Genomic DNA, 14,711 nt, shown 5'->3' with positions numbered 1-14,711 from the left:
TTGTGAGATTCTCTACCTCAAGTGCCAAAATAGCTTAGCCAGCCATTGATACTTTGCACACTGACCTCGTGAGGGACCATTTGCTGTTCTGCCCCAAGCCTCAACATGTCTTGGGCTGGCCATGCTAAGCCTGCAATCATATGCACACTTATAGAGAAATAAGTTCCACTGAACACAGTAGAACTTACATCTGAGTAAATACTATAGAATTGCTTTGTGAATTAAAATTCTTTTAAAACTATGGCCTTGCCTGAAAGCTGATACATTTGTTATAAAGCATACACTCTAATTTTAAAAAACACAGCATGAAAAAGAGATCAGACTATAACACATGGATTGGGAACTAATGCATTTATTGAATGCAATCCATTGGGAGTTTTCCTTGTGGCAGCCCATGTCAGTGAAAGAGAATTGGCCAAGAGACACCTTCATCTTGTACCTCTGCACATATCCCAGTGGCGGGTGAGCAATGGCAAGTGCCTATTGGCTTCTCCTTTCTATAAATGCACAATATGAAAAGCAGTTCCCGATGTAATGACCTATTAACAGAACAATATATGTGAGGAGGGTGTCACTGAATATCCTATTGAAAGGGACAAGGAAACAGAATGCTGGAATGTGTGATATGCAGCACATTGTGGGTTTCTATGGCGATTTAGAACTTGTGAGATACACAGTCTAAGTTTTGCTTCAAAAGCCTGGAGTTCAGAATGGAAGGAAGAAGGCTTCTCCAACTCAGTATAAAATGCTCAACATGTCACTCTGGCAAAAGGCTGGCTGCAACCTTGGAAAAGATGAGATCTGCACAGCTGCAGAGTAATTGTGGTTTGCAAATTTTCTTTTTGATGGTAGTCTCTTAATATAAATGTGGGTGTTTAGGGATCAGACATCATATCTATTACAGATTTATAACAGTGGTAAAACAGGACAGTCTAGATAGGACTGCCACTAAAAAATTCCCCATTAAAAGCATTTGAGTTGCATATTATATCAACATCATCATCTGCATATAAAAGAAAAAAATACTGCAGATAAAACAATTAAACAATTAAAACCAAAAATTTAAAACGAACAATTAAAAATACATAACATGCTCATACAATAAGATATTAATAAGGAGAAGTTCTACCCACACAACTAAAAGATGAGCACCAGCATAGGGGGCAATTTAGAGCAGTATAGTATTCCACTACCACATCCAGTCCACTGGGTATGTTTCCACTGGTACAATGGGACTTCCCCCTCCCCTCCCCCCCACATGCTGTGTGTCCTCCCCAAATCTGCTCCAGAGGGCTGGGGGAATCCCTAGAGCATGCAGTTTTTAGTCGCAACTAGGGGTGGGGGAGAAATTCAATTCAGTTGTCATTTATAGTGGAATCTATCAAATTTGCACTTTTTGAAACAGCCAAACACAGCCATCCTTCAAAATTCACACTTATCTAAATTTTGCAATGCAGGTCTCTGACCAATGTTTATAAAAATGCATATATTGGGGAAAAGTGTGCATAACAATGAATATCCTAGTGAAAATAACACGAAAATGTATATATAAGGAGAAATTTGCAGTGAAATGCTTCAGAATTTTCATGAGGATTTTTTTTAAAAAAATTGCAAATTGCTGGAAAAATGTGGAGGTGAATTTAAGACGGGGGAAATGAGAAACTGAGAGAACAAAAATTGGCAGATCTTTCCATCCTTAGTTGCAACTAATGTCCACCCCAAACCTTTTGCAGGTGCATGCAGTATTGAAAGCGGGGTCGCATATAACCACCCCAATACCATCGTGAGCACAAACCGTCATGAAGGCCCAATAAAAAGAATGCCTAAATGGGCTGCAGGTGTGTGTACTTTTGTTGTGCTGTAGTGCAAGAGTGTCTCAGTCACCCTGAGCAACCTGAGGGCAGAGTTAGGATTCCTCTGTAAGAGGTTATGTTAGACGGTAAACTGAAATGAGACATTACAGCAGATGCAGCGCTGCTGCCAAAAATAGCAGCCCTCCTACTCCTCTGTCCTGTAATGTCTAACGGTGCAAACATGTGACAATTATTTATCGCTTTATTCACTGCTTGTCTGCGACACTGGCAGAGGCAATCTGTTCCCCCTGTCCTGATAGCATGCCCACACAGCCCTGACCATTTTCACCCCCTCACCATCCTGTGAAATGGCAGCTACGCCCCTGTCAGGAGGGCAGCAGCAGGATGCTGCTCCACTCCGCCAGTCATTTCTGACTAGGCACCCAAGTTAGGAGCAACAGAAATTTTATTTATTTTATTAAATTTATATTCTGCCCAGAAGGAGCCCAGGGCGGCAAACAAAAACGCTAAAAGCGCTTTAAAACATCTTAAAAACAAAAGACTTAAAGAAAAAATCTTTAAAAACATATGAAAACAAGCATCTTTAAAAATCTTTTAAAAACAACTTTCAAAACATTTAAAAAATCAATTCCAACACAGACACAGACTGGGATAAGGTCTCTACTAAAAAGGCTTGTTGAAAGAGGAAGGTCTTCAATAGGCACCGAAAAGACAACAGAGATGGTACCTGTCTAATATTTAAGGAGAGGGAATTCCAAATGGTCGGTGCCACAGAAATTATTAATACAATAGAAAAATGAATACTTAAATAAAACCACAATTAAAAACCACACTGCCTCTAATGGCTCCCTTGCTGTCTCTTTATGGAAGGTGTGTGAACAAGTGCCCCAACAACTTCCTTCTCTCTAAGTGGCATGGAAGGGAGAATTAGGCCTAGTGAGGATGCCCACAGAACAACTGCCTCTTCAACCTTGCTCACTCTCCCTAGGCACCATTAGGGAGAGGATTGAGCCAATTGCATCACCATGTCTTTCTGCTCACCCTCATTTTCTGGGCAATGTATCCAGGTCCTCTTCACAGCATGACACCAGCGAGAGGGAAGGTGCAAGCATCTGAGCAAGTGGAGGTGGGCTCTTCCTGTAAGGAGGAGCTTACTCATCCTCTCACTTGCTCACCTGCACTCTTTGTCTACATGGTAGTGGGGTCTCCCAAAAACTGGAACTGGCCCTGGCTTGTGTGTATCTGGGCGTGTAGACTTCCTTGGTGACAGCTGGGTACTACAGACACACTGCAAGGAGTAGCTAAAGTATTCAGGGGGGTAGCATTCAGGAACTCCATGGGAAAAGTCTAGTGGGATACTTGGAAGGGAACATGAACATTTATTTCAAGATTGTCTGAAAAAGCATTCATTATGAGCCCCAGATCAGAGGAATGTGTGAGCAAAAAGGCAAGGCTTGGGCATGCAGGTACTGTCTCACACAATAAAGTTAACTTGTATTTATCATTTACTTATAAATGGGATTTCTTACCTGCCCTTCACCATAAGGTCCCAAGGAGGGTTACAACAATATGAAAACACTGTATTAAAATCAGTTTACATAAAAATAGGGTAGGATGTATCTCAGGTGTCAAATGCCAGGGGAAAGATGTGCATCTTCAGCACCCAATAAAAGCTGTACAATGAAGGTGCCTAATACCCCTCTGTGGGGAGGGAATTCCAGAGCTTCAGCGGCTGCCACAGAGCACAGGAGATATACAAGTTCTAAACAGAACTCTAGCCAGTAATCTGATTGCTACATTTTGGTTCAGCTGAAGTTTCTGAGTTGTCTTTAAAGGCAGCCCCATGCAGAGCACATTGCAATAATCCAATCTGGAAGTTACCAGGGCATGGAGTACAGTGGCAAAGTCATCCCTGTACAAAAGGGGCTGTAGCTATAGCTGGAAATAGGCATCCCTAGACATTGCCAGAGCCTCCAGTGACAATGTACCCCCATGGTATTATGGACTGGCTCATTCCAGGGGAATGCAAACCATCCAGAATCAGCACTGAGCTTCAAGGCCCATGTCCAGCCCATCACCGCCTTGAAGCACCCATCTTGCATCTGAACCATCTGTCCTGATTTGGATGCAGATGTTTGTTTGATGCTTCTTGTGGGGACGGTATGATGCGTCTTGCAACATGGTGACACGTCACAGATTTTGTATTACTAGATGATACCAAAGAAAGAGGAATTGAACTGAAGCCTTGTGTCCAATATAACACTCAGGGGCTGCTGTTGTCCCACAAGTCTCCACAAAAAAAAAAGGTTTGTAAGGATCTTTGCACATTTTTTAAAAGTTGCTATATAATACAGTCATATCTGACATTTTCTCATTTACTTTTGCAAATTCACAGTACTGAAAACCTGGTGGAATTGGGGAGTCCAAGAAAAGGTATTTGATTTTTTAAAAAATTCTCTTTCAAGCCTTTCAAAAATCCAGTTGCATGAGTTTTCACAAGCTGGTATACAATTATACTCATCAGAGAAGGCTGTTTGCCATCCTAATACAAATCCTACAAGACTGCTTAATTTCTCTTGGAACCTGAAATAATTTTGTACTTTCTTTTGTGCTGGCTTTGCACCGGCTTTGCACCTGCCATAGTTCCAGCCAGAATCTCTTCACACACACACTATTCATAACAGGAGGGGAAAATGGGATCTTTCCTTCTATTGCAAATAGCAGGCGTGGTCCCCTGACTTTGATCAGTTCTGTAGCAAGAGCAAAAGGTTCAAAACCCTTCCTCCCCCATGCCCAATCTGGATTACACACACTTCTGTGCCAGCTATTGGTGTTTTTTTAAGCAAGCGTGCCGGAGCTAAAGACATTAATAACATCACATCTAGACTGGCCCTGACGGTATGATTCTAATCCAACAGGGATTGGTAACATGATAAGGTGATCATTTAAACACAGTGCTTTTTTTGTGACAGTACTCTCTGGTACAGTGTACCATCACCTCTTTTTTTGCTGCCCATGGTAACCATTTTGTGTTGGCATCCACAGCACTTTTATTAAGACATGAGGACCAGCACTGCATTTTTAAACCAAAAAAAGCATTGCTTTACACATCAAGAGAGAGAGAGAGAGAGAGAGAGAGAGCAAAGATCTGCATAAAATTGGTGTATGTTAATTTGAGAGACAGAGAGAGAGATAAATTATTATAATCTAAGTAGAATTACAATACATACACAAACACGGTGGTGAAGACTGCAGCCAGGTGACAAACAACAATTTGTTGTCCAGTTGTTAACTGTTGATGGACATCTTGAAGTTCCTACTCTCCTTTCTTAGGGCTATTTATCTTTAAACTGGACATGGACCAGACAGCGCTTCAAATAGAAGATTGTCCTCTATAAAGTAGGGCATATGACCACCTTAAGGGACTCAGGATTGGAGAACACACACTAGACCAGATCTATGAGCACACTAAACAGATCCCTGGACCAGATCTATGAGCATCTACGAGAGTAATGCAACTCCCATGCCACATGGATTGCAATCTCTGTGTCCATTTAATGCTGAAAATGTTTCTCATTTTTTTTGCCTTGAATGAAGAAATGTGTTTCTATACTACTTTAGCAGATAATGCCAACAATGCTACATAACTACATGGATGGGACAATTTATATTGCAACCAAAGTAACATATGTTGATATTAATTAAATTACCCAAACCACTTGAATCAATTGTTTCAGCCCTTTTTCCCTCCCCCACACCCCATTGATTTTCTAGGAAATAAAAGCTTCGCAACAACAAAAGGGGTTGATTCAGGAGAGACCATCAAGCCACTGGTCTTCCGGCTACATGACAGTGTTCCTGCTTTAGTCCGTGAGGTTTTACTGGAACGTGGTTGGATTGAATATGATGAGCATGAGCAAGACAAAGAGGACTGGAACCTGTACTGGCGGAATTACCCTTTCCGGATGACAGACCACAGGAGCATTAAACCATGGCAAAGGCTAAATCACCATCCAGAAACAATCAGGATCACCAGGAAAGACTATCTGGCAAGACATCTGAAACGCATGAAGGGAATTTATGGAACAACCCTCTATGAGTTCAGTCCAGCAGCCTTTATCATGCCAAATGACTACATTAAGTTTATAACAGAATACACCAAGGAGAGGCAAATACCAGGGAAAAAGCTGAGTTACTGGATCTGCAAGCCTGTCGACCGGTCGCGTGGAAGGGGCATACTCATTTTCCAGGACATTAAAGACTTTGTTTATGACTGCATGGTGATTGTGCAGAAGTACATCAGCAACCCTCTGCTTATTTCTGGATACAAGTGGGATCTTCGTCTTTATGTCTGTGTCACAAGTTTTTGTCCCCTCACTATTTATACATACGAAGAAGGGCTGGTGAGGTTTGCAACAGAGAAGTTTGACCTTGGGTCCCTAGACAATGTTTATGCCCACTTGACCAATACTAGCATCAATAAATTTGGACCCTCATACAGAAAGGATAAAGACGTCATTGGCTCTGGTTGCAAATGGACTTTCAGCCGGTTCCGGGCCTACCTACGTAGCCACAGTGTGGATGACCTGCGCCTGTGGAAGAGGATTAACCAGATTGTCACCCTGACCTTGCTTGCCATCACCCCATCGGTACCATTGACCTCTAATTGCTTTGAGCTCTTTGGGTTTGACATTCTGGTTGATGACAAAATGAAGCCCTGGCTCCTGGAAGTGAATCACAGCCCTGGCCTGCGTTTGGACTGTGCCACAGATGCAGCTGTGAAAAGGAGATTGCTCCACGACATTGTCGACTTGCTGAACTACAAGGAAGCAGACACATTGAGAAAAAGCAAAGGGGTGGTTCGAAAAGTATCGTGCTTTAGCCAAACACAGTCTTTGCTGACTACCCAAACCGACATCTCTTTGGATTTCCCAGAGCGCAGGAAAGGAACTAAGTCTGCAACTACTTGCCCTTCCCCATCACTCTTGCAGATTAATAAGGGAACCCCAATGTTTGGCAGAACAGGTAGTGCATACCCCAAGAAAACTTTAACCTCACAATTGCGTGAAAGGATGAACAAACCAAAAACAGCCCTGCCGTCATCTAAAAGCAAACAGATATTAAGAACTAGTAATTCACTATGCGAACCTATTCAGTCTACCCACTCGTTTTATTCAACTGAGCTCTATACCAAGCCATCTATCCCTCCATATTTTCTCACAGATAAAGACAAAAAGCCATTCCCTCGAGTAGGTGACTTTGTCCTTATATTTCCTTTCAATGATGCAGCCCTTGAAGCATCTAGGAATGGGGTGAATGTCAAAAGTATAATACAAGAAATAAACAAAATAATGAGCAAAGAATTGCAGATGGAACATCAGCAAACAAATAAAAGCTTAAATAACCAGTAGATAAGTGGGCCGAGCAATCCTATACTCCATCTGCACCAGAGGGCACATGCATCAGAACTACATCGGTGCTCAGGTCCTCTTTATAGGGTTCCACAGGCATCTGGTTGGCCACTGTGAGGACAGGATGCTGGATCAGATGGGCCAGGAACTGGGCCACCAGGAGCCTTCTTAAGTTCTATCGTTCTTAACATACACTACATTCTACAAAACTTCCAGCACAGAACTGGGAAGAGTGGGGGGTGCCACTACAAGAAGCCAAAAGCAGAGCAACATCACCAGACGCAGCCTCCACCTCAGTGTCCATGGAAACACTTGCCTGCTCCCACCAACAGTGGGCTGGTGCAGCTATGACCCCCCCATGTCAGTCAGCCAAGAAAGGAGTCAATCCACACACAGTAATGGGGACAACACTTCCAGGACACTTTCCTGCTCTAATACACATACACACACTATACACAACCTACTGGGAATGATAATGCCATAGCACCCATGGCATAAGTTGGAAGGATCTAGCTACTGGCAGAGCCCATAGAAATTCCTGTCTGCAGGGGTTCAAATTCTCTTATGCCCTATATAAACAAACTGCTGAGGAGCACCCTTTTGACTGCACAACACAATCAAAAGCACAGCACCCAAATAACTCCCTTGGGGGCAGCCTTGCAAGAGGACACACAAGCCTCCCTGGGGAAAGGGTTGAAGACCCTCTGGAGGAGGGGAAGGAGTCTTTTGCTAGGCAGGGAAAGGAAGTCCAGGATAAGCAACAAGGGAATCCATCACCACCCTCTTGCTGCGGCAACCGCCAGGAGCTCACTGCAGTGCTCAGGGCACAGGATTGGGATTGGGAAGCAGTTCAAAAAATGCTGAGGAAATCCCATTCACCTTTTGCAGGTTTGGCCAACAACAGTCACGCCAGAGCCAAAGCCAGGGAGCTCCCAGGACTCAAACCCCAAAGAGAAGCACCCTTTGCACTCAGCCACAGAAGCAGGTAGGCCAACAAGACATAATGGGACACCTGTCACACACCCCCACGAGCTGCCAGCCTGAAAACTAAGAGCCCCACCAGATGTCCTTTTTACTGAGCATGCCAAATGATTTGTGCTATGATGGTATCGGGTCACTTAGGCTGTAAGCACACTAGTTGCCAGATCAAAGTGTTTCCATTAGCCACACCTGGAGGGGAACCGGTTGATCTGCCAATCAGTTGCGAAATCTCTTCGAAGCTGAATGTTTAAAACGTGCACCCAAGCAGCTCCCACCAGGTTTTACAGTAAAAATGGGCAGGGTTTGACTAGCCTCGTGTGCCCCCATTTTTGTAAGAGAGAGGCAGAGATGCACTGGAACCAGCAGAATAGAGAGTGTGTCTCTACCCTTATATCCAATTCTGCTTGTGCCTGCAAGCTTTGGGGTAGACATAGTGCTCCATTTCCAATCAGAGCATGTCCATTGTAACTTCCTGCTGAAATCCTGTAACTTTTATACCATAAATGTTTGTTTATTTTTTTGCCTTTGAGCTATAGTGCAAGAGTACCCCCCACGCCCCCACCTTACGGCAATAGTGCAACATTGGGAACACATTTCAGAACAACCAATAAAGTGGGATGCTGTGTGAACAGTTCACTGTAAATCCACTGCTAATATACTGTTACTGCATCAATGACATGTTGCAGAATGCAAGCACATGTGTGCACACACACGCCAGTCTGGAGGGGTCCCTAAAGGACCACCTGGGCTGCAGGAGCAATAGAACAATGCAGGTTTCTCATGCAGATGGTCCTCCCAAGTTCACATCCAGCACTTTTTTTTTGGTGCTGGTACTCATGTCCTAATAAAAGTACTGTGAGTGCCAGCACAAAATAGTTCCCATGGGCAGCAGAAAAAGAAGAGGTGCCGGTACTTTGGTTTCATCACAAAAAAACGGGATCTACCATTGGGAAAGGCTTGGAGGGATCAGGTGTACAACCACTCAGGAGTACTTCAGGGGCTAACTAGCCCTTTCTAGGCCCTCCCCATGACAACCCATGTGACCAATGCCTCCCACTCACCATATTGCCTGACAGGCCAGACCTACTAGGTAGCCTTCCAGCACCTCCCCCAAACTGACCACCTCATATGTCATGGTGGCAGCAGTCATCCCACCTTAGCTCCCCCATCTGAGAGGACTAGTCCCCTATACTCCACAGAACCTAAATGAACAGTGAATGGAGAGCCATCAGGCCTGAACCTCAGCAGCAAGAAACTCCCTCCTTATCAGAGCCTCTTCCTGAAGCAAGAGTGACCTCAGGTGTGGGAAAAGGATTCATATCTGCATGCCCCCAGCCATTTACTCATGTGGCTAAGTTTTACTTTTACTGAACAGCATCAGGAAAGGAGTAAAAGTAAAAAGACACATGGATGGGGTTGTCAGCCAGTCACCCCAGTGGGGCTCCTGGGCCTTTGACAGTGACTTGACAAGACACAGCAGAACACGAGATGTACTTTGTGTCATGTATGGAAACTCTCTGAGAGACTACATATTTAATGCTGAAAACGAAGCCACATCTTATCACATTAGAAATGTAACACTGTCTTCTTTCAAATGTTTAAAATGTCAGCAGAGAAATTATTGAGGAGCTAAGAACATATTCTGCTCAAATGCACATAAAAAAGTACTGTCAACTTGGGGTTTTTTTTTTTAATGCACCTTTGGAAAGAAGAAGTTGGAGCCAAGAATCAGTTGGGGGTGAGGGATTTAATTATATGTCTAACCACCAATTCCCCCATTTCAAATAACCTCCCCAAGCAGCTTTTTCCCCTCTCAGGATCTGGAGTATGTTTTCCCCTTTATTTTATTTACTTATTTATTTAGAAAATGTCTTGACTCTGCCATCATCCAAATATGGATTCCAGTGCAGTGTATATACAATAATACAAGCATGTATCAAATATCAATACAATATTAGAACAAACAATACAAATCAACACAATAACATCTAAGAAATAATAAACCAAAAATTACTCAACCTGCTAAGACAGTATAGTCAATTTAAAATGCTTCATAGATATATGTTTTCCCTCACATGCGTGCTTCCCCAAAGCATGAATTTTTTATCCCTGTAGGGAGAAAACCCTGTTGGGGGAGGGTGTAATTTGGGGAAACGGCAAGTGAAGAGAGGGTCATACTCCCAAGGCCCATGCTGATTCTCCACTCTAAATTTGTCCTTCGTGAAGCTGCTTTGCTTTCAAAACAGGAGGGTCTGGATTCTCCTTAATAAACAAGAATGGACTTGGGATCATATGTCCTCCTGCCATGGAAAAGGAAGCTTGGGAAGTTGCAGATATATAAAGTTTATGAGTGGCAGACTCAGCAGCAACTTTGGAAGTGACATTCAAGAAATACTAGGAAAAAAATAATTGGAAGGGAACAATTGAAATATGGCTATCTGCATTTAAAAAAATAACTGTATACATCTCAAACAGAAACTGCCTTAAGCTGCATATGCACACAAATCCCAAGCAGTAAGGCAAACTGCCTGTAACATTAAAGGAGGCTGCGGTGAGACCACTGTTGAAAAACAAGCACTACTATGAATCCCTCTGATGTGGATTAGGATAACCTAATCAGGTTGGGGCAAGGCACCTGAGTAGATGGTGGTGACTCAACTCCAGATTTATTTATTTATTTATTGAAGAAACAGATCATTCAGGCCCATTTCAGTCAGGATTCCAGCTCAAATTTGGAACTGAAATTCTTTTCGTAGCCTTGGAAATGTACTGCCTTCAAGTTGATTTTGACTTATGGCAACCCTGTGAATAGGGTTTTCATGGTAAGCGGTATTCAGAGGGGGTTTATCATTGCCTTCCTCTGAGGCTGAGTGGCAGTGACTGGCCCAAGGTCACCCAGTGAGCTTCATGGCTGCGTGGGGATTCGAACCCTGGTCACCCAGGTCGTCCAACACCTTAACCACTACACCACACTGGCTCTCTTCTACTTTCGTAGCCTTAGTAGATATTAATTTATTTATAAAGGTATTTATAAACTCCCACTTTATAATAAAATATTGTGGCAATGCACACCAAATTAAGCCAAAAAATCAATTAAAGAGTCTCCATCAAGGTACAGGACAGACAAAAGGAAGTACATTTTCATACAGTGCATAGTTAAACTACTGAATCTGCTTCACAAGGTGAAGTGATGGCCACCAACTTGGATGGTGTTAAAAGAGGATCAGACAAATTCATGGAGGGTAGGACTATCAATGGCTCCTAGCCATGATGACTATGCTCTATCGCCACAGTTGGGGGAGTATGCCTCTGAATTCCAGTTGCTAGAAATCGCAGGAGGAAGGAAGAGTGCTGTTGCTCAGATCCCACTTGTGTGCTTTTCACAGGCATCTGCTTGGCTACCATGAGAACAGGATGCTGGACTAGATGGGTTTGGGGCCTGATTCATCAGGCTCTTATGTTCTCATTGTAAGAAGCTAGGCTGGTGGGGATATGAGATTTGGCCTCCTTACAGTGGCACCCAAGCTTTGGAACTCCATGAGGTGCACATGACCTCCTTTCTTCCCTTCTCCTGACAGATGATACTTCACCGACGCTTTTTTATAATAGCTTAGCTGATGGTTTTTACCTGGATGTTCTAAATCTCTCTGGCTTTTTAGAAAATGTTCTTGATGTTGCTGTTTTGAATTAATTTATTGTAAGTTATATTTTATTGTATTGTTTGAATTTTCTGTTTGTATTTTAACTTTAAATGTTAGACACCTTGAGGCCTTTCTGACCAAAAGATGGAATAGAAATAAACCATAACGTAAGATAATATTACATAGCATAATGCTAAGAACACCATCCAGAAAACCTGAATTACTTCTTATCAAGGATGAGAATCCCCTTCTCATCTTTGATTCGAACTCGCCCAGAGGAATACTTGGTTTCCTGCTGGCCATTAGCATAGATAGTCTTGACAGTTCCATCAGGATACTCCCTTCTTGTGGACAGAGCAGTGTGAATCTCCTTTTTCCCATTGCAGAACTGGATGGTTTTAATGCCACTTCTGTAAAGCAATAAAATAAAGCATTAAACTTCAAAGCACTTATACCCATGGGAGCCTTGCTCATGCCAAAGGAGTTAGCATTTTAAACAGAAAAACAGCTATAGCAAATCATCAAGCCTAGGATCCAACAGTGGCTAAAGTTGGGTACTTGAAAAAAATATGCAATAGCGCAAGGCATGTGCTCTAGAAGCCTGTAGGTCTAGAGTAATTTATAGTTTGGAGTAGAGACTCTCAGGTCTTATTGTAATGAGGACCAGAGCAGACAACTGCTTGGCTTTATTGGTTTCTGACAAACAGACCATCCAGAGTCAAAATGAATTTGCTGTTAATCTCTTTGTAATTTGGCATTGCAAATATTTAGGTCAAATATACTGTGGCTGTTTAATATGCTTTGTTCCTCAGCAGTAGGGATGGACAAATCTGTCCATTTCAGTTTCTCTCCTTTTCTAATTTTTCCACTCTTACATTTAATTTCCACGTTTCCACATCAGTTTGCAATTTCTTAAAAAAATAAAAGTCCTCGTGAAAATTCATCAGCATTTTAGTATACATTTTCCCAGTATGCAATTCTGTCTAATAAACACATTTTTGCAAAGCCATTTCCCCTGATATAATGCATTTTTGTATGTTATTTTTACTAAAATCTGCATATATATATATATATATATGCACAAGGTAACCTAGTATATGCATTTTTGTACACATTACTTGGCTGGAGAACTGCACTGCAAAATATGGGCCAAGAGTGAATTTCAAAGGATGCCTGGGTTTCAGTTTGCATATTGTTTTGGAAAGTGCACATTAGGCAGGTTCATCCTTAAATGCAAACTGAATCAAATTTCTCCCCCAGCCCTACTCAACAATGCAATCAACACAAGGAATGGGGCACACAGATCCTTGTATTAAACTGACAGGGACCATTTGACTTGGCAGTGGCACTGTGCTTCCTGCCCCCATCAGGACACGTACTAGGGGAGCACCAAATACAAATAATTCTTTTTAAGAATGCAATAAACATTTTCTGTTGCATTCAGACTCGCCTTTGGTTCTAATTTTCAAAGGGGCAGCCATGTTAGTCTATTGCAGCAAAAACAAGAATGAGTCTGGTAGCACCTTAAAGTCATAACAAATGCATCACTGCAGAAGCAGTCATAGACTACATTCCATCAGATGCATGAATTGTTATCCTGACTTACAAGGTGCACGTGTTTGTGCAGAAGGGAATTTTAAACAGTGAGGTCAGAAAAAAATTAAATGCAGAAAGTACAAAGAGAGTAATGATTATGTAATTAACAGGTCACCCACAAGACACAAGACAAAACCTCTGGTTCTGCTCTTATGTATGTATGGGGGCGGGAACAGAATCCCAGCAAAGGAAAATCCACTGCAGGAGGATGCAAAAAGTAGCGGCATCAGCTTTGCCTTTACAGAGCTCCATCAGACTCTCCAACATTGTCAGTAAAGTGTTGAGCCTGTGCTGAAATAACGCTTCTATCAAATGGTTCCCCCTCTCCAATGCCTGAGTACTTTATTACTTACTTTTCTACTTTGACAACTGTGCCATCTGGGAAAACAGTTTCCTCCATCATACCTCCATCATAGCGGCGTTTCACAGTCTGGTCTGGAAACACAATTTCTTCAGTACCATCAGGGTGGTACTTTTCTGTAGAACAGGACATTGCTAAAGTCTCCTTTGAAACATGCTTGGACGTGCCTTCCCAGTGTGAGTACACCATGCACAACATACATGCATATACAAACATTGTATGTGACAAACTACATGAAGATTGCATGTTATTTCCTATATGGATTCACTAATAGGAAAAAAACCTTGCGGTTTAAGAATGTACCTATAGCCAACAGATATTTCTATCAAACTTTTAAAAGCAGGGAAATTGGGCAGCTATAGGGAATGCACCAGGGGAGCAGGAGACCTGACCTCCTGTCTGAGATATTGGACTGCCCTACAGATTTGTCAACATGCAAACACAATTAGGGTTGGTCTTTCACAGTCCAATCCACTTCCTGTGTAGCTTGGAAGAATTTGGTAACATGTGCCTCTGAGCAACACCTGACATCTCCAAAGATGGAGAATTACATTTTTGTATGTTTGTTGGTGCTCTTCTTACTTTGCTTCTTTTCTGTTACCACTGTTTCTACAGAGAATCTAACCTAGAAAATTAGATTTCTCTCATTATTCATCATAGAAATCTGTGTCAATTTTATTTTTATTAATTTCAAGCCTTTTTATTGGTCAATGTCATATGATGGTGAAGACAGCCTTTTGTGTTTCAAATTGGAGGTTATGTTCTATTTCTATTTTGGGCGCATTAACAGTTGAATCTGAAACTGCAGTTTGATGTACAATCAGACAGATTACAATATGTTGCTACTTACTTAAGCAATGAATCTGGGTGTTGGAAAAAACAAACTTGGCCTGCCCAAGATGCATAT

The 14,711-nt window shown here is 42.2% G+C and overlaps 2 protein-coding genes across 2 annotated transcripts in view; one reads left to right on the top strand and one right to left on the bottom strand.

Moving 5' to 3' along the window:
• Positions 1–754: 754 nt before the first annotated feature.
• TTLL2 (tubulin tyrosine ligase like 2) lies at positions 755–7,225 on the top strand. The gene is given in 3 exon segments (XM_061626110.1): positions 755–825; positions 4,210–4,247; positions 5,589–7,225. Coding segments are annotated over 3 exon segments (1,746 nt in total).
• Positions 7,226–12,067: 4,842 nt separating this feature from the next.
• LOC133384187 (centromere protein J-like) overlaps positions 12,068–14,711 on the bottom strand; it is a 43,620-nt gene continuing 40,976 nt past the window's right edge. Inside the window, exons 19-20 of the mRNA XM_061626109.1 lie at positions 13,797–13,920; positions 12,068–12,257 (exon numbers count right to left, since the gene is read on the bottom strand). Coding sequence (XP_061482093.1) covers positions 12,068–12,257; positions 13,797–13,920 — 314 coding nt within the window. The remainder of the gene's footprint in view (positions 12,258–13,796; positions 13,921–14,711) is intronic.

The sequence above is a fragment of the Rhineura floridana genome, chromosome 4, assembly GCF_030035675.1.
Source record: "Rhineura floridana isolate rRhiFlo1 chromosome 4, rRhiFlo1.hap2, whole genome shotgun sequence".
In the NCBI taxonomy this organism is placed as follows: Eukaryota; Metazoa; Chordata; class Lepidosauria; order Squamata; family Rhineuridae; genus Rhineura; species Rhineura floridana.
Note: the sequence above shows the minus strand (reverse complement) of the source record. Positions and strands in the feature narration are given on the sequence as shown.